Here is a 21,330-nt window from a genome sequence, read left to right as displayed (position 1 = left end):
TCTTTGATATTTTATGTTCTTAGAACTGAAGATTCTGAGCAGTTTTTATAATCATGAACAAAGATAAGTATCCAACTAAACAATGCGAGCGCGAAGCGCGAGCCGAAATTTTATTACAGTAACGTGATAATTAAGGGACTCAATTAGGACTGTTTTTAGTGATTAATGAAGAGGATACAAGTATCGCCAATTAAATAATGAGAGTGATATTCCGACCTGAAAACTGGACGGTCTTTTTATTTAAAATTAAAGAAAAAGCTTGTGTGCCAACAATCAAATGCAAGCGCGAAGCACGAGCTTAATTTTTTGATATACTGACATGATACAGGAGCATTTTGACAAATTTTGGAAAGAATTTCCAAAGAGGATAGGTATCTCACAAATAAAACAATGCGAGCGCGCAGCGCGAGCTGAAAATTTTGATATAACAATTTGTGTAAATCAAACAAAATAATGAAAGCTTGATGTGTGAGCTAAAATATTGTGTGCAAATTGATTTCAGAATTGGATATGATATAAAGTGCCATTTAATCCTCTTTAATGGGATTCATTACACAGGCAATGCGAGCGCGATGCGCGAGCGAAATTTTTTATATAAAGTCTATTTTCCAATTCTTCCCCTCATCATTTTCTTGCTTCCTTTCGGGGTCGGGCCGGCCGTTACGAGGCTGTAAATTACACATCATGGGTATAATAGCTCTTTCTTACTTTTCTTCCTGCTTTTCGTAGTTTCTATCAAGATAAAGAGTACACTTTTTTCTGCAGGTTTTCAAAAAATAGGGGGGGCGGGGCCGGCTCGGCCCCCTCCTGGATCCGCGCCTGAAAAATGAAGTTGAAAGGAACAAAAACAGTGACTTACCTCGGCTGTCGTGCAATTTACTTCCCCGTTTTATCCGATCTTAAGTACATAAACATATGGCCATTGAGTCCCCTGTAGCCTAAATAGCTGTAGTGATCGCGCTAGAAACTTTGGTCTCTGTAAGACTGTATTTGGTGAGAGAAGCCACACCCAACGGAGTTCAGCTGAACAACCAACAAAACAGAAACCGAAGCTTTTGGTCTATATCCGGTCATGCCAGTAGATCTTGTTGTTTAACGACTGATTCTGAACACTTGATCAACATCTCAGCACTAATATGGATGAAACAATGACCACCAGTGAACTGGTTCGGAATACATGTAGATGAGGAAGAACAGTTTGTACAGTAGGCCTACGCGGCCAATGACCAAAATGGCGAATAGTGATGTCGTCACTGTACGGGGGTAGAATATTAAGGTGCCAGGCTGGGCGCTCATGAATAAACATTACACGGCATAATTGTACTTGATGCCCCCAGGGGACATCAACGTTTTTACCTTTTTGGTACTCCTTGATTTCCCGATGATTCTTCTAAAAAAATAGAAATTAGTTCCGGTTTCCGCATGCGCATTGTTGATTAACGAACAAGTGCCTTTCCAGCATAATTGTACTTGATGCCCCCAGGGGACATCAACGTTTTACCTTGATTCGTGGATCCTCGACCCGACCTTGTTTATCATCGGCGAGTTGATATCCATCCGCGCGTGATTCGGTTGTTCGCGCAACAAATAAAGTAATTGGGGGCATCAAGTGCAAGTAATATAAGAGAGACGAGCTATAGCTCTCAAGGATACATTAGCTATTAAGGTTACTTTTGACAACAAGGTTAATTTTGTTGAAATGTTTGGGGGCATCAAGTACAAGTAATATTAGAGAGTTAATTCTCTAGCTATCAAGGTTAATTTAGCCAACAAGGTTAATTTGTTTCGACGATGTTATGAAGGCTTGCGCGGCTAGAAAATAGAAAAAGAGGGGAAAATGGGGTTAGTGGAATGTAAACTTCTGAATAACGTGCTGAATAAGTGGAAAATTGGCTCGGCCGTGTAAAAATGGCAGAGGTAATAATGGCAGAGGTAAAAATGGCAGAGGTAATAATGGCAGAGGTAATAATGGCAGAGGTAGAAATGGCAGAGGTAAAAATGGCAGAGGTAATAATGGCAGAGGTAAAAATGGCAGAGGTAAAATGGCAGAGGTAATAATGGCAGAGGTAAAATTAGCAGAGGTACACTCTAAAAAAGGAATAGTCAAATATGACTGATATCCAGTCAAATCTGACTGGGCGAAAGGGTCAGCTGGGAGCAACTGATAATCAGTCATTTTGACTGATAATTATTAGTTATATTTATTTGACTAGATAATCAGTTAAATATTCTTACTGAATTTCTAGTAATTTCCACTACTTTTCCGAGTCAGTTTTGACTACGTATATAGTTATCACACTTCCACTGATATTTCAGTCATTTCACTATTCATTTCTAGTCACTTTTCACTCTTTTTATCAGTCAGTATTGACAATAAATATAGTCATTCCACTTTCACTGATATTCTAGTAGATTTTCACCATTCAGACAGTCATAGCATACACTTGCATTCTTTCCTGCACCTCCTTAGTCTTTGGTGTTTGTGCCATCACAGTTCAATCATGCTGTAAGATCAAATCATAAGACATTGCAATCGCAAACCATCTTATACATACATTCAAGGCAACATGCAAATATACACTGTGTATTTGATTTAATAGTTTAATCAAAAAATTTTAATCAAAGTATTTTGAGAAAATTTCATTTACATATATTACAGGAGCAAACCATCTTATACATACATTCAAGGCAACATGCAAATATACACTGTGTATTTGATTTAATAGTTTAATCAAAGTATTTTGAGAACATTTCATTTACATATATTACTGTGAAACATTAAAAATCATTATTTTCAACTCCCTTAACCGTAAAAATACTGAGCTATTTTGACCCCCCCAAGGCTTTTTATAGTTGACCCTTATAGACCGAGCATGAGATCTTGGCTGTAGAAAAATTGGCAATTATATCACCCATGACAAAACCTACAATAATATTAGTTACTTTTTCAAAAAATTATATAATTTCATTAATTATGCGAATTTACGCATAATATAAATTATGCTGGAATCAAAGTTTTTGCTCCAAATCAATTAAGGAAGGTCAAAAACAGTATGATGTTCAGTTATAAACCTACTTTTGGCTGGTATCATTGTAAAGCCAGAAATATTTTTCAGAGGAATTGTTAAATGTGATTTGGGAACGTTGTTTGAGATATTAACATTTTTCTGCGCATTTGGGCAGATTCTGTCATTTGTAATATACACATAGGTTGAAAAATCTCATAATTATGCTAATTTATACGTAAAATCAATGCTCTGATTAATTAAATAATGCTTCCATTTTTTATTCAGACTCTTTGTAGGATTCTGATTGGAAATTCAATATCGTAATTCTTTTCTTTTGTATTTTATGGTTTTTAAAATTATTTACTTTGTTTTTCAACTTTTAGTTTTCTATTGTTTTTTTTCTGGAAATCGCCCGCAACTTTATTCTGACCATAAACAAGATAAAACTGAGTTTGATTAGTAAAATGGGAAATAATGATACATTTATGAATTTTGGCTAAACACACAATTTACATTGGATTTGTACAAAAATACACTTTTTTGAGCAATTTTGGGTCAACATGCATTTATGAAATGTTGTGTAATTTCGGAAGTGCATACCCGGGAGTCACAAATTTGGTCTAAAAAATTGCACAAGACTTGCAAGAATAAAGTCATGGAACTGCGCGGCACCAGCTACAGATTTATCGAGAAAAATGTTGAGGTCAGTCTTTTTAGGGTTAAACCGCCTCATGGTTTGAAATTTTTTTGTGTGAATTCGGGCCATAGCGTTCGGCCATTGCTGGCATTGTATTCATGCAAAACTAGAGTACAATGAAAAAAAAAACATATTCATGAGATGATCATGAATGTCGTTGACAATCTAATTCTGAATTTACCTAAAGCTAAGAAACCGCTTTTTATATTCATTTATCAAATTCTACTTACAGTGATCCTGTTTTTGAAAAACAATTTTTCAAAAATGCCACATGCCTACCAACCTGTAAACTTAAATATAGGACTGATTCATTTAAAAAATAGGAGTCACAGCATATTTCACATAGATTAGTGTAAGATACCTGGACAATAAGATTTCTTTAACCATATGGTAAATGTATATTAAAATTTCTAAAAAGGAGTAACTCCTTTTAAAAAGGAGAAGTTGGTAGGTCTGATGACAATCCGAGAAATTCAATTTTTTAAGAATTATGTTATTCCTCCAGATGTAGCCTGTTGTCATTGTTTAGACCATTTTCATGAATTTATTCAAGTAACAGCCAGTATGACCTTCTTACCAATTCCTATGTTAAATGGTGAAAGTGGCACAAAAAGCATTTTGCATCATCACACGTAACATAGTATAACTATAACCTGTATAAAGATCATCTGGAAAAATTATTTTGCGCTATTTAAAGAAATTTAATTTGTCTACTTTTCAAAAAAGGTCACTTGTCTCTGAAACATATTTGACGCCTCATATCCCATTGACTTTGTACACAAAAGTTGCTGAGCTTTGTCGTGCCTTGTTTGAATAAGACTTTAAAGGTAGTAGCCCACATTTGCAAAATATGTCAAAACAAACAGTATAATTTGCTTGGAGTTTTGATATGACTTCAGTAAACATGTACAAGATAGCATTTCAATCTGCATACTCCAGGAACAATTCCCCAAACAGCAGTTTGTTCTTCTTAGGGGGTGTTGCAAGAAAACATTTACAATCAATCCCAAATTTTGGTTGAAAAATTTACAAGTGATACAACAATCTTAACTAAAGCAAATAATTTATATTTGTTGACCAGCAATCAATTGCAAATTTGAAATTGATTGTAAGATTAATGATTGATTAGGCCGGTACCTGAAAATGACTTGCAATCAATTGCAAGTTTCTTGCACCACTCCATGCCTAGGACTCTATGATGAAAAATTAGAGATGTAAGCCTAAGGGAAATGGTACTAGATGGCGTTGTGGTCTTGCAGTTGGGGTTTCCATCATCCATCTTGTAAATGACTTTCTGCAGAAAGTCATAAGTGTTGGCTGCCTCCCAAGGATAATTTACCCACAGAATATAGATGGCCTTAAAGCAAAGGTCCACTCCGTGAATGAGGGACATTGCTTCCAAGGCAGCACCACCGTAAATAACGAACACTTGCTCTGGCTTGAGGATGTCCCCAAGGGCGAGCACAAAAGGTTGCTTTTGCTGGCAGTTCTCTAGGTACTCTGGAAGGTTTGTCCCCACCTGAAAGAAAGAAAAAATGATGGTGCTCTATCACTTTTCAAATCATATTATAGCAATTACAAATTCTTATAACATGACGAAGCAATTAAGAGTATTTGACAAATACAATGTGAAATGTTATTCATTTTTCTTTTCGTTTTGCACATGTCATCCCAAGACAAAAAAAATGTGTAAATCATTAATGTTGTTAAACTAATTTGATGGTATTGAAAGAAAACAAATTTCATTCATTTGTGTGTTTGCAATGAGGCATGGGACAAAGTATTGTTAAATCTCGATCAGAGGCGCATAATTGTGAGATCTTTTTAAAGAGTTCCATTTAAACAATGAGTAAATATTAATCATACCTGTCTTGGGAACAATGCAATATATCTTCAAAGTTTGTTTGTAAAACGGGTTTGATCCATTTTTGTGACTTCAGAGAAAAATGCATTTGTTTGCCAGATTTTGTTCAGGCGTCTACATGTATGTAAGTAAAAGTGAAATTAGGAAATGCATTTCTTCTTAAGTGCTCTAAAAATTAGCTTAGAACTTTTGTTCAAAAGACAGGTACAGTTGAACAATGTTCTTTATATCAATAACTCAATTTCCATAAAAAGTGGATCTCACCCAATTTGCAAACTAAGTCTCCCAGAAATACAAAGATCCTTCAAGTCAATTCATGCCTGTTTGAAAGTTTACAGTAGGGACATTTCCAACAACACAGCAAAAAATGCATATTTGAAAATGAACCATGCAGAGAATTAACACGTTAGGTAGAGTAATTGATGCTTATTATTAAATGAATAATAAGGACAATTTAAAGGTATATAGGAATACTTGCGGTATAAAATAAACTCCAAAGAACCTTGCTAAAACCATTACTATACACATAAATTATCAATGTGCAAATAATTTAAGGCATGATACACATTGGATGTACTGGAAATAGTAGAACATTGGTAATATAACAATTATCCAAATAAAGTACAATAATTTATATTTTGATACAGAACACAGAAATTCATATATGGGACATCTGACTTTTTGACGTATCACGCATGTTTTAACTTACGATTCTAAAAATATTTTGTACATTTGTGTTGAAATGTTTCCATACTACAGTGCAAATATGAAGTATTGTTTGCTGATAATCAAACAAAGGCCAAGTAAACTTTATCAAAATGTTCCACCATTGACCAGTACTCCATGCTACTTTTAAAAGTGAAAAATTAACATGTTTAGAGAAATTTGCATTTCATTAAATTGATTTTCTTACTGGGCCGATGTTGATGAAGGCTTTGGATGATTCTGCCCTGCTGCATCTCATACTACGCTTCCCCACCTTCTTCATTCCTGGAGGCGAGATTTGAGGAAGCGCAAGAAGTGCCATGGTCTCCACTTCTGCTGCAGGACATGTCAAGTCAGAAGATGCTGCACAATTAGGAAGAAAACAAATTAAATAAGATTAGGTGATGCATAATATGGAATTCCCCAACCAATTTAAAACATGGTCCTTAATTGTGAGCTCTGCCCAGGCCAAAATCCTTCCAAATTTAGTATACCTGTTGTCCATGACCCATTGTTGTGCACCTCCAATTTCATTTTCCAAAATCCCTCATGCATGACCGTGCAGCCACCATTTTGTTTATTTCAAGTCCATTTGCATACCATTCTTTCTTCTTTCATATCTCTGTTGTCCTGCATGCTACAGACTTCAAACAATTTGCTATAGATAGTCAGAGAGTTGCTCTATCATTTGAGCCACATAACCTGCCCTTCAAAGTGCCATCTTCATGCAATAAATTTCAAATAGTCTTCCTTTAAAAACTTAATATTTATAGAAATGTAAAGTCAGAAAATCGTAAAATGGCCATAACTTCCTTGTTTCTATTCTTTCACATCTCAAATTTTCAGAGATTGATATTGCTTATTGATTGAAAAACCTGAGAAATCAAAGGCGTCGATGCATGCACATTGTTCTGATACGATTGCAGTTCTAGTTTACCTTTCTTTTTGTTCCTGCTGGAAATCTCTCTTTCTCTCCATTCCAAATATTATTTCTATATTTGCATCATTCCAGCTTCAATGTTGTAAATATTATTCAATTAAAAATGTGTTTTTTTTATATTCTTACCGAGATGTGGAACAGTCAAAGATTCCCGCCATGTCGGGTTATGGAGGTCTGCATACTTCAGTACCAGGGGAGCTATTTTGGGCCACTCTAAGAACAGCTTATCTGCAACCTCTGGATAAAGAATCCTGAAGTCCTGCTGAATCTGGAATGAATGATAAAATGTTACTAGTATACACTTATTTACAATTTGAAAGGGAAAGAGCAATATGGGTAATTCCACAGAAAGAAAAATTGGCAAAACATGAACTCATTTTGTTACGATTACTAAAGGGAAAAAAAGCAGCAGTTTTAAAATAACTACACATATATCACGATTTCATCACAATGGCAATACAAACAAACATGCACTTTTATAAATTTCAGAACTTGGCAGCCAAAAACTACAGTATCTTACACAGTGGTGTAATAACTACTAAAACAGTGCCCTAGCTGAGCCAAGATCAAAATCTTTCTCAATCAAAATAGTTTTTAACCCCCCCCCCCCCCCCCGGGCGCAGAAAGCAACATAAAAGAACCCCTACCCCTAGGTTGAAGAGTATGATCATGCCTTGGGGGAAAATCATATGCACATTTCCCTCTGTAGCACCCCTCCAGTATTATCCTTACAGGGCCTAAGATTATACTGGTGCAGCCTGCACATGGTAATCGGTGGAGGTTCAACAGGCTCAGCGGTAACTGAACACTATTCAAATCGGTGTACACCCAGAACATTTATACATGTTCAAAACATGTTCTGAGCCTTTATTGCTCGCTAAAAATTACCTGTTAAGTCTCCCATGGTGGCTTTGGGTGTCTTCTTTGGCTCCGATGTAATTGGTGCACTTTTTTGTGCTCTCTTTCGTACATTTACAAGTCGGTATTCCAAATATCCAGATGCCTCCCGTTTCTCCCTAGCTGGAGAATACCATGCTTCCTGAAAAAAAAAAGAAAATCCCTTTAACTCTCATTACTCTTGTGATTGACAATTATGCAATCCTCATTATCATCCACACTTCCACGCAACTTAATTTCTGGAGAATCTGCCTATACAATTATACTACGAAGATAAAGCTACATGTATTTCTTGACTAGTAGCTTAGTTTTCATCACTCAACCTATAACCCTATCTGTCCCGGGCTATTTCAAGGCAATTAAATATGGAGGGGGGCTCAGCCCCCCCCCCCTGGGACCTGACCGATTGCCACAAAATTTTGCACATACCTCAAGAATTGTGCAAAGAATACAAATCCATCGTTATTTCTATGTAGATCTACATCGTTTAATTTATTTTAAATGCATAAATACATATTTTACTCACATGACCTACTCCTTCAAGGTCCTTTAGCTTGGGAAATTGCGACACCACCGCCTTGGCTAGAGCGACCTTGACATCTGTAGGTGGCCTGAATAATTAATAATGGAAATTTTTTTTGCTTATCTTAAATCAGTTCAGCGATTTTTGACCTGCATTCTCATCAATACCAACACTTGAAAATTTTCTACAATATGATTTTAAGACCTGGTCACACCGCCCGAGCGTTGTTGGAGCGGTATAGGGAGAGAGGGTTGAATTTTGCTCTCAAAATTTGGGAAAAAATAAAAAAACAAAACAAAAAAACAATCGAAATCGAAAATGGTGAACGGTAGCGAGCGGTGATGATTTTTTTTCTCTCCGCTCCAACAACGCTCGGGCGGTGTGACCAGGCCTTTAATTTTCCCAATTGTTTGTGGCTCGATTCCATATCACTTCGATTTTTTTCTCTTGTTTTTAATATACATGTACACTGTACATTTCAAGTGGGTTTCATATGACTCTGTTGATTTAAAATAGCGAAATTTCTTAATATTTGATTAGTTTAATATTTCTATTATATTAATATACAGGCTGTATTTAATAAAGAAAAGTCATGAATTTCAAGGGTAAACACGAAAAATTAATTCTTTGGTGCAGCACGTAATTGAAACATAGTCTTCACATGATAGGTCAGTGAAGACTTGTCAAAAATGTTCTTTTACAATATGAAAATGTACCGGCATTTGTTTAGCCATTGACATTTTTGGTGGTTTTTGTGTGGTTAAGTAACATATTGATGAACCGAAATCCATGTTATGTAATCAGTCCTTTTTTCATTAAGTGTAAATTTGTTTTGGAAGGTTTAATATGCCATAAAAAGGAAAGACACTTGAAGTTGAAGGACACTTACTTGCTTGTAAATTCTTGTATTAACCAAGACACCAGGATTCGCACAACCTTTATGCGAGATTGTACAGAAAGCATTCCATTATCTAGGGACAGTGATTTTCCGTTTCAAAAAATGGCCTTTTCCGTTTCAGAAAATCTCAAATTCCGTTTCAGCATGTCAGAAAACGGAAATTCCGTTTCCCCATAGACTTTGTACATACGGAAAAGTGACAATTCCGTTTACACATTGAATAGCAAAATCACAGCGAGTACACTCGCACTGGCCAAAATTTGTATCTGCTACTGTACCGACAACACAATAAAATCCGTTCTAATCGGATCTATGCAGGTGCATTTAATAATTTTTTGATCACATTTAGCATGCATACATCCTCACCTTTCACATAATTAGCATTATTTTGCAGTGAAATTAAATTTCATCGATAATTTTGGGGTTTTTTGGACATCGTTATCGTCCGAGAACGACTTTCGCCAATCCGCCATCTTGGATTTTAAGACCACGATATCGTGCTGTTACATCTTCAAACGTAGAGGGCAGCAACACACGACCGTGCAGTTGAGCGATATGAAGCTCAAGCAACCCGGCCGGCCGGCCGGGTACGGCCTCGGGGTACAATCGAGTGTGCTGATGTCGCGAGCAGTTACGATGTGTGAATTGTCATGATTGTAGCGAAGTGAGATCGTGTTTTCTGGGGTTTTGTGGCCATTTAATACTCTCATTTTGTTGTTATTTTGGAGTAATTTCTGTTGCTATTCTGTGTATTTTGAGGGAAAATACGTTTTCCGTGATTTTCCGTTTGAAATGCCACTTTCCGTTTCAAAAGGCCTTTTCCGTGAATTCCGTCCGTTTTCCGCGATCGCGGAAAATCACTGTCCCTAATTATCCATTTCCTTCACGAAGTTCTCTCCGTTAAAAGAGTCCATCAGGATAGCTCTGACATCCTATAATAAAATCATATACCGGTATGTATATATGTAATATGAAATGTCATTTACTCAGAAAATGAAAAATGGTTTTTACTGTATACCCAGTTGTTGTGTATCCGGACGGGTTGTGTGTCCGGACGATCAATTTTAGAATGTCATTTGGAAAAATTTACAAGCGAAGTTTTATCAATTATTAGTACAAAATGTTAGGAAATATTATAAAGTACAAAATAGAAAATTATTACAAGCAATGAATTCATATTTTTAGTGTAATCCACAGACAAAAAAGAAGGCTTCGAAAAGATAAAGTGTCCGGACACACAACCCCCCATCCTACCATTTGTATATCAATAGACAAATCATTTCACACCTAATCATGAATAGAATTTTAAATCAGGAACATAAAAATATTAAAATTCATGCATTTACAAAACTTTGAATTCTAAATAACATTCTTAATCTTTATTAGATTTTTCTCAAACCTTCACCAATATTTTCTCTGCTCTTTTACAAAACAATTGGAACGCCTTTGGCATGCTCGCCTGCATCACGCAATTCATTATAGCAGCAGTGCTGACTTTGATGGCTAATGTGTGTTCATTTACCCAAAATGACCTGTAACCTTGATCATGTGACCTGACACTGATGCAAGATACTTGAATAACCTTTTGTTCAAGTATCATGAAAAAGGCCTTAAAGACTTTTAAAGTTATGACATTTCAAAAAAAAACCTCAGTCCAAGTTCATTGACCCTAAAAATGACTTTTGACCTTCATCATGTGATCTGGCCGATAACACAAACACAATGCACAAACACACCCGGTGGGCACAGACGTATGTACACACAGAGTACCAACTACCATAATGCAATGCAACACAGGCCTAGATCGGCCTAGGCTATATATGTTTGGTCTAGCCTAGGATAGGCCTAAACCTATACTTAGCAGCTCTCCTATATTAGATTGATTTCTAGGCCTGGCCTAAGCCCTAAGTTAAATCTAGATCTAGATCATCTGGAGTAGATTCTAGATCTAGAGTCTTAAACGTTAGAGTAGACCCTAAACTAGATCTAGATCATATCGAATCCTACGGGACACAACTGCGCATGCTTTCCGCGCGTGTCTACCACTCTATGGAAATACCATTGGAAATTTCATGTTTTGTTAACAGTTTTGTCATTCCTGAAAAAAGTTCCCACTTTTATCCCTAGTTCCAATGATATATATAATGCTGATGATATCATATTATTTCCATTAAATAATTGAAATTTTTGCAAAGATGTTAATTGCATTCGCGTTTTGGGGTCAAAAACACCCCTTTCATATCAAAATAGGATGAAACTCAACGTAAAATCCTACTTTATGTCACCACAAACGATTTCCCCTCGTTCCAATTTCGCTTGATGGTATCGTACAGCTTACTTAGTTCCCATGAGTCATTGTGCAGTTTTTTTCCAAGCTTTACGATGAAACTAAAAATGATGTTGATGTGATGGTCAAACTTTGCGTTCGCGTTTTAGCTTTAAATAAACATGTGTTGATCAGACCACAAGCCAATAATGGCGAAAGTTGTCATATTCGGGCCGGGCGCGTACTGTATGATGGGGTGTCCAAACTTCGCGCACTTTTCAAAAATATTCATCAGGCTTAATTTTGTCCACAAAGTAGGCCTATTGATAATTTATACAAAACCAATTCAAGAAATAGTTACCACATTGACGGCAAGATCGTAAACTATAAAATCATGGACGAAAATGTAAAGTAGGTCACGGGGTTTCGCCGGTATCGCGATCTCAAAATTCTATTCCGATCGGCAAATGCGGGCTGTGCTGGAAAACCGTACAGAAAAAGTGTGACCTAACTTCGCGCACCAAAGCTTTTGTGGAGATTTAAACAAAGACTCAAGCTCAAAAAGTGAAATATTTATATCAGATTGATGGCAAAATGCTATGGAATCGGTTAGTACCACATTTAACTCACATTTTTCATGATTTCTGCTTGTAAAATGATGATATCGTGATGCTTGTTGCTTTCTTCAAAGGCAGTGTATACAGCCACACGCGTGTGTCTTTACCATCCAGCCACACGCGTGTGGTTATATCCAGAACACCTATCTGTGGATACCGCCACACGCCGCCAGTAATAACAGTAAAACGCGTATGTAGGTCTGACCGTCTATATCACGATCAAAATAACCTCATTTCTTCATTAAATTCTTACATTTTAAACCACTCTGATTTCTTTAAATCATTTCAATTTCATTCTCACCATCTTCTCTCCTTCTGAGTCCTTGCTTTTCTTGTCTTATTACAAAAGGCCGCCTGTTAAATAGCAAATTCTCTTTTTCTACTTGTGTCGATTCTGGCTTCCTTCGCGGCGCGGTGGCAGACCCATATACAGCGTTAGCGCAGCGCAGTAGTAGACATACACAGTTTGGGTTTACGTTTGGTACGAATTATGAATATTCATAACTTAGTAGTACGTCTTGGTAGTGCTTGCATGAATATGCATGATTTCATTTTTACGATCTGCTAACGATATCGATAGCCTCAGGAGATGAAATGAAAACGAATACTTAGTAGATAGATAGACAGATGAAATTTAGATAAACAGGAAACAGATAGAGTGATAGACATATAGATAGATAGATAGATAGAAAGATAGATAGATAGATAGATAGATAGAAAGATAGATAGACAGAGACACCGGGGATAGTGGACAGATAGATCTGACAGAAAGACAGAATATATAGGCCTGGCATTAGAATGAAATATGAAGAAAATAAATGAATCTATAAGTATTAGATTTATGGGTACCTACATTACTACTAAAACAAATGATTGGATAAATAAATAAATGAAGAAGTAGACCTAGGTAAACTTAGACTTCTGGTGATGGGAGAGGGTCATAATGTATATATCATAACCACTGGCGTAGCCAGGAATTTTCAACAGGAGGGGGGGGGGGGCAAGGAGAATGTAAATTCAAAATTCCTGGCTACGCCAGTGGTTATGATGTATACATTATGACCCTCTCCCATCACCAGAAGTCTAAGTTTACCTAGGTCTACTTTTTCATTTATTTATTTATTTATCCAATCATTTGTTTTAGTAGTAATGTAGGTACTTATAAATCTAATACTTATAGATTCATTTATTTTCTTCATATTTCATTCTAATGCCAGGCCTATATATTCTGTCTTTCTGTCAGATCTATCTGTCCACTATCCCCGGTGTCTCTGTCTATCTATCTATCTTTCTATCTATCTTTCTATCTATCTATCTATATGTCTATCACTCTCTGTTTCCTGTTTATCTAAATTTTATCTGTCTATCCATCTACTAAGTATTCGTTTTCATTTCATCTCCTGAGGCTATCGATATCGTTAGCAGGAGATCGTAAAAATGAAATCATGCATATTCATGCAAGCACTACCAAGACGTACTACTAAGTTATGAATATTCATAATTCGTACCAAACGTAAACCCAAACTGTGTATGTCAACTACTGCGCTGCGCTAACGCTGTATGGGTCTGCCACCGCGAAGGAAGCCAGAATCGACACAAGTAGAAAAAGAGAATTTGCTATTTAACAGGCGGCCTTTTGTAACAAGACAAGAAAAGCAAGGAGAGAAGACGGTGAGAATGAAATTGAAACGATTTAAAGAAATCAGAGTGGTTTAGAATGTAAGAATTTAATGAAGAAATGAGGTTATTTTGATCGTGATATAGACGGTCAGACCTACATACGCGTTTTACTGTTATTACTGGCGGTGTGTGGCGGTATCCACAGATAGGTGTTCTGGATATAACCACACGCGTGTGGCTGGATGGTAAAGACACACGCGTGTGGCTGTATACACTGCCTTCTTCAAAACGGGCGCTAACGGTGAAAAATTTGCCGATCTTTTGCCAATATTTTCATGAATACTGGACTAATCCTACAGAAACTTTCACCGAAGGGTAATTTTAGGTCGCTTTTCACATTGATGATGTCAGATTTTAAGGATATTGGCTAGTTTTGGAGATAATCACCGTCCGCGAAGTTTGGACACGCGCGAAGTTTGGACTCACTGCCATACCTATAGTAATATGCAGTGCAGCAGGCAGGGGTCACGGCCGCCGTGCCCTAGCGCATAGCGCTAGCCGGGCCGGGCTGCGCTTGTGCGACTGTGCGTGCGCCGCTGGGCATTGACTTGATATGCTAGATCTAGAAGTCGAACTAGACTAGATCTAGAATAGATCTCTAGATCTAGAATAGATCTCTAGATCTAGATTAGATCTAGATCTAGATTAGAACTAATACAGTTCAAACTCACCCTTGAAAGTGTGTATTAACTCCTCCATCCCCCATTCCAGCAGCATTTTCCTCACAAAATCATCCATCAAAATCCAGTTGGCCACAGCTACAGTACAGCAGCACAGTCATACTCGAACCATCGCGCGATCTCGGAATCGACCAATAAGCGACCGCGCTTGTTCCCCTGAGCGCATTATAGAAAACCCGTCAAACGTAACTACTTCACTTAGTTATTCGTCAATGACAGACATTATAGTAAAAGGGAGCAAATTAACTAGAAATTGACTGATTTTCAAGTTAATTTCACTTGACTGGGAAATCTAGTTAATTATTTGACTAGACTGTTTTTAGAGTGTATACCTTTGCCTCACTCTCCCTATTTATTCTTTTAATTAAGATTTTCCCATTTCCTTAAATGAAGAGACATCTTGCCTCTACCTAGCGCCAGCCTTCTTTCTTCCCATTCTTCTTCTTTAAATTTCCTTTTAATTTCATCCATGGTTATATGTGCACCCTTTTCCCTCCCTTTGAAGATTAAAAATTTAACAAAGATTAAAAAGTGATTGATTAAGCGTTCTTTTCCTTCGTCCTTTAATTCTACCCCTACAAGAATTTCCTCCCAGCTTAAATTACCCGTAGAAATAAAACCAAACATCTCCTTACAATTATCCCAAACCAGACAAGCATATTCACATTCCAAAAAAGATGGCGATATGTTTCCTCCTCTTTTTTACAATAACAACAAAGGTTATTTTGTGAGATTTTAAAACGGAACAAGTGATGATTTGTGTAAGCAATGCCGTGTAACATTTTAAACTGAAATTCTCTTAATCTACTGTTCAGAGTACATTTTCTTGGTCTCATAAAAATGTGTTCAATCTTTTCATAAGAGAAACTATTTTTTTTTTAACCTTTCGAAAGCATCAGGTATTGAGAAGTTGCATTTCATAAAATTTGCATAAACGTTTTTAGATACTAAGTCCTCCATTGACAAAATTCTTTTTCCAGATATAAATGATATTTCTTCCCTAAGAGAAGCCTCTTTGCTATCTATTTTCATATTTCGTTTCCAGCTGACTGGAAAAGTTTTATAAATTGACTCTATCAGATGAAAATCATTTATGTTTAAACCCTGTCTTTGGAAGTACGAAAATGGCCTTAAGTTTCCATCATAATCCATAATATGTTTCAATCTGTAAATATTTTTTTCATATATTTTTTGGTTAAATATGCATTTCCCTTCAATTCGTACAAATTTATTGTTAAAAAATATCTCATTTCCTTTAAATGTTTCAGATTTTAAACGAAATTCCTTCGTCTCTATCCATACTTCTAACAAATCTATATAAAATTGCGGCAATGCTATACAATCCAAGCAAGTAATCACATGAAAATATAAAATTTCCTCCCAGATGTTTTGTGGCATAATTGAAATATTGTTTCCATTTCATTGTATTATTTTCTTTTAGTCTTTTAATCCACATAACTCTCTGTGCCTTTATTAACCATTGAAAATTCATCATTTTCAAGCCACCTTGATGGTAATCTAAATACATCGTTCTTTTGTTAATCTTATTTCTGCCACCCCACAAAAAAGTAAAAGTCAACTGATCAAGCTCAACATAAACCCATTCTGGAATTGATGTAAGAGATGCCACATATATGAATTTTGAAAAGATAAACTGCTTTAATAGTTGTATTTTGCCCATCAAAGTTAAATCTCTTTGCTTCCACCAGTTTAACAACTTCTTTATTTTACTTAATATTTCTTTATAATTCAATCTTTCTTTTACTTCTACATCTAAAGAAAAAAATACACCGAGAATCTTTATAAAATCCACCTTTTGGCCAAAAGATAAATCATATGATTTTCCTTGGGAGGAACCTAATAATAAAACCTTCGTCTTATCGTTATTAACTTTGAGTCCTGACACTTTTCTGAATTTTTCTAAAATTTCTATTACTTTTTTTACTGAATCTAGATCTCGGACAAATATAGACATATCATCTGCATACATAACCTGTTTTACTTCTTCCTTTCCAAAGGAAATTCCTTTAACATCATTATTATATCTTATATTATGCGCTAATACTTCAATACATAAAATGAAAAGATATGGTGAAAGCGGATCTCCCTGCCTTACCCCTCTTTCAACATGAAAATAGCTTGTAGAATCCCCCCCCCCCATTAAAAATACAACTTTGGCTATTTGTATATAATATTTGGACCCATTTGCTAAATTGCTGGCCAAGACCGAATGAACCTAATGTTTGATGTAAACATTTGTGGGATATCAAATCAAAGGCTTTTTCTAAATCAATTGCTATCATATACCCAGGGATATTATTATATATAACGTATGAAAAAGCATATCATCAATTAATCTAATAGCTTCTCCTATATTCCTGTTTTTAATAAATCCTATTTGATCTGCTAACACCACGCTCTCCAAAACCTCTTTAATTCATTTTGCTAAAACTTTGAATATGATCTTATAATCTGTATTCAATAACGAAATGGGTCTATAATTCTTTACTGTTTATCGTGATCGATATTAACTTTCAAACTCGATATGCACATTCTTGCCCATTAAAATCGAAACACCTCCGAACAGATTACAAGAAATCTTTGCATTTTTATTATTCAAATCTATGGAACAGTTTACCCCTAGAATATGCAAACTATAACATCTTTTTCAATATATAAGAAACAATCTTGAATTTTAACTCTTAACTCCGAATTTTAAAAAGCAGCAGTGGCGTAACTACGGGGGGCATGGGGGGGCACGTGCCCCCCCCCCAATCGTCTGGCCAAAAAAAAACGGGGAAAAGGAGAAAAGGAGGGAGAAAGGAAGAGAAACGTAGTGGGAAAGAAGAAATTATTGTTCATTATAATGTTATATTATATTATAATTATGTTATGTTCTATTACATAGGAAATATTTTTTCATAACTTTATAAAAATCAATTTCATAATTTTCTATGTCTTCATTGTTCCTAGTGCTCGCATTGTCTGTTTAACGAGACATATATTACTGTTGTACTAAAACCTCCCATTTTCAAGTCAATATACACCAAATACTTTTCCTCGCACTTCGAGTTATTATTGTTTTATGTGAAATATGCATCTTTTTCATGACTACTTAAAGTGATTGCCCCATGTTAAAGTCTTCATATAAAACATCACCTGTCCGTGATTACGTTCGCATTAGTGAATTGGAGAGATATGTCTGCTCTTCATGAATTCCTAAAATCAGTCCTTAAACATGTTAAATGTCCCTTTTTCGAATCTGAATATAAAAAATTTTCAGCTCGCGCTTCGCGCTCGCATCATTTGGTTAGTGAAATACGTATGGTCTTCGTGAATTCCTAAAAACAAGCCTTAAAATGCCGCTATTCAGGTCCGAATTTCCTAAATTTTGAGCAATTCACGTTCGAATTTCCTAAATTTTGAGCTCGCGCTTCGCGCTCGCAATATTTGATTAGTGAGATGCGTATGTTAATCATGATTATAATGACTACAATTGCTTCATTGTGTTTAGATGTAATTCGAACAAAATCAGCAAGCACTTGGCACTCGAATTAGATGACTATGGTGAGATATGTATACTCTTAATGGATTCCTGAAATATAGTCCTTAAAATATCCCTGTTTGGGGTCAATATATACATGTACAAAATTTCAGCTCGCGCTTCGCGCTCGCATTGTTTGTTTAGCGAGACAGGTACGTATCATGATTACAAAAACTTGCTTATAATGTCCCTGTTTAGGTCTGAATATCAAAAATTTTCAGCTCGCGCTTCGCGATCCCATTATTTGATCAGTGAGATACATATTCATTTAATGACAAGTACTGTCCTTGTTTCTACTAGGTCAGTATACCTGGCAACAGCGCGCTTCGCGCGCTTACTAAGTGACTCAAATTTTTTGCTGGTGCCCCCCCCCCAATGCCGTGACCCACGGTACGCCACTGAAAAGCAGTGTTAACTTTGCATGATTTAATGTAAATGTTATAATTGTGTTATTTTAGATTTAATGTAAACGTAATGCTTGTATGTGATTTATGTTTTTTTAATTTTAATTTAATGTGATTTTACTTGAGTAAATATTTGAAGTTAAGTATTTAGTTTGAATTTTTGCATGCGTAAATTGTTAATAAATATGTATTTGTCTTTTTTTATTGTGCAGGGGCAGCAGGGCCCCTTGGTAGAGCAGTTGTGTAACTGAAAGGACTACCCTGCTGAAATAAAATGGAAATAAATAATAATAATGAAAAATAATGTCCTCACCAACCCCCTCCTCCATCTCAATCTCTGTTCCTTTCTCTCTAATGTAACCCCCCCCCCCTTACTCTTTTTTTCTTTCAACTTCCCTCTCGCAATCTCTCCCCTTCTATTCCAACTCGCCTTTTCCCTCCATCCAACCTCGCTCCCCGCTCAAATTTGTCGATCTAAATATTTGCATAGCTGAACTGTCAAGAAAACCACGGGTCCCGCCACGCGTCTCAAATGTAAATTTCTCACTCTGAATATTTTTTTCCATAGCTATATTGATTTGCAGAATCACGTTATGTTTATTTCTTAATAAAAAGGTTCTTGTCCTAATCTTAACCTAAACAATCTAAATAATATTATAATAATAATAATAACAATATTTATAAAGCGCAACATATCCATCTCTAAGAGATGCTCAAGGCGCATACAAATAACAAATAACAAAAGAAAAATTAACAAACTAAACATAAGAATAAAGAACTAGACTGTAAACTGCTGGTATGATTTAGCAGTATGCATTAAGCATCAGGTGAGTTTTAAGTGCTGCCTTAAATGTAGAAAGAGTATTAGCTGTCTGAATAGATAGCGGTAACCTGTTCCACAAAAAAGGTGCAGCAGATGAAAATGCTCTATCCCCCCAACTTCGTTTAGTACGTATTTCTTTGAGCCTTACATTATTTGAAGAACGCAAACCAGAACGACCTGAGGAATGGGTTAACAGAAGCGATGAAATGTAATCAGGAGCTAGATTATTTTGTGCACGATAGGTTAAGAGGAGAATTTTGTAGATTACACGCTGTTGAACAGGGAGCCAGTGGAGGGATTTTAGGATAGGAGTGATACGTGAGGATCTTCTTGATTTGGTCACAAGGCGAGCAGCAGTATTTTGGACTTTTTGCAGTCTGTTAACTTGGTTGACGGGTAAACGAAAGAGTAAAGAATTGCAATTGTCAAGATGTGAGGTAACGAAAGCATGTACTAACTGTTGGGTGGATTGAGGTGAGAGATATTGTCTAATTGTACGGATATTTCGAAGATTACAATTAGCTAGTTTCACACAATTCGAAACGTGAGACTCAAATGACATGGCAGAATCAAATAGTACTCCAAGATTCTTAGCCTGATGTACAGAAGTTACACGGGCAGAGCCAACTTGGACATGAGATATATGAACTTTACTAAGCTGTATTCTGTTACCAAATAAAATGAATTCTGTCTTTGCATCATTTAGTTTCAAGTGACTCTCAATCATCCAGTTCCTTATATCAGCTATACAGTTTTCCAGTTTTTGTACATTTTCATCTATTTCCGTTTGAACTGGTCTGCAAGTGAAATAAAGTTGTAGGTCATCCGCATACATATGATAACTGACACCATGTCTCTGTACAATATATTGAATGGGTAGTGTGTAAATATTAATCTTTGTTTCGGGAATAAAGTGATTTGCCTGTAGATATACGGAAGGCACAATCAAAACTATTTGATTTTTTTAATATTGCATTTCATTGTTATATTATTTTTCTGCTATTTTCATGACATTTTTTTGTCAGTTTAGCGTTTTAATTAATCTTTTAGGGTTTATTTTTCATCTCCGTCAATTTCGTTGATAATATTTAAAATCTGTTAAAGTTACGGTATAATTGCATTTCAAGAGACAAAGTTGATGAAAGGTCTTTTCTTGGAGAAGTTAAGGCCGAATGACAGAAACTCCTTTAATACTTAAAACAAAGTTTCCATCTGCTTGTTAATTTAAGTTCATGCTGGAACTTCATTGAAATCGAATGAAAAGAAACAGAGATGGTGCGAGAGAGGCTGGGTAAGGGGAGAGAGATGGTTTGCAAGAGGGGGGGGGGGAGAACTTGGCCATTATAGCCAAATTAAGGAACAGAGATTGAGATGGAGGGGGGTGGTGAGGGCAATACTCGAGTCCATTCAAACAGAGATGGTGCGAGAGAGGCTGTGTAGGGGGAGAGATTGTATGCGAGACGGGGGGGGGGGGGCAAAGAACTTGGCCATCATATAGAAAGAAAAAGAGATTTAGATGGAGGGGGTGACGAGGACATTACGGCGAGTCAATTCATTCTTGATTCATGAAGAAACAGAGAGCGTGTGTGAAGACAGAGAGGAAGGCAAATTGCAAGAGAGAGGCTAAGAGAGAAATCTAAACTTGAGAAAGCGTCAGGGAGAGTGCTCGTCCATGTACAAATTGATGAAGCTTTAGAACGATCGTGCACTTCAGTTTGTTAGCTCAACTCATGAATAATTCATGCCCATAGCGTTCCCATGTACGGAAAAATATTCGCCCCCCC

At 36.2% G+C, this 21,330-nt stretch overlaps 1 protein-coding gene across 1 annotated transcript; it reads right to left on the bottom strand.

Annotated features, from left to right (window-relative positions):
- Positions 1-3,758: 3,758 nt before the first annotated feature.
- Positions 3,759-9,597, bottom strand: LOC121412419. The gene is made up of 5 exons (XM_041605229.1): positions 9,524-9,597; positions 8,638-8,722; positions 7,341-7,482; positions 6,483-6,637; positions 3,759-5,224 (listed from the first exon to the last, which is right to left on the bottom strand). Exons 1-5 carry the CDS (start codon positions 9,595-9,597, stop codon positions 4,820-4,822), a joined length of 861 nt encoding a protein of 286 aa, XP_041461163.1. The 3' UTR covers positions 3,759-4,819.
- Positions 9,598-21,330: the final 11,733 nt, after the last annotated feature.

Source organism: Lytechinus variegatus, chromosome 4 (genome assembly GCF_018143015.1).
Source record: "Lytechinus variegatus isolate NC3 chromosome 4, Lvar_3.0, whole genome shotgun sequence".
Lineage (NCBI taxonomy): Eukaryota > Metazoa > Echinodermata > Echinoidea > Temnopleuroida > Toxopneustidae > Lytechinus > Lytechinus variegatus.
This window is presented reverse-complemented; position numbering and strand designations above follow the sequence as displayed.

Bases quoted from the DNA above. Each gene is read 5' to 3' on its own strand.
- LOC121412419 (XM_041605229.1), bottom strand. From the start codon at position 9,597: ATGCTTTCTGTACAATCTCGCATAAAGGTTGTGCGAATCCTGGTGTCT. The intron at 8,723-9,523 runs GTAAGTGTCCTT...TTAATTATTCAG, and splicing joins ATACAAGAATTTACAAGCAA to GCCACCTACAGATGTCAAGG. The intron at 5,225-6,482 runs GTAAGAAAATCA...TCTTTCTTTCAG, and splicing joins CCTTCATCAACATCGGCCCA to GTGGGGACAAACCTTCCAGA.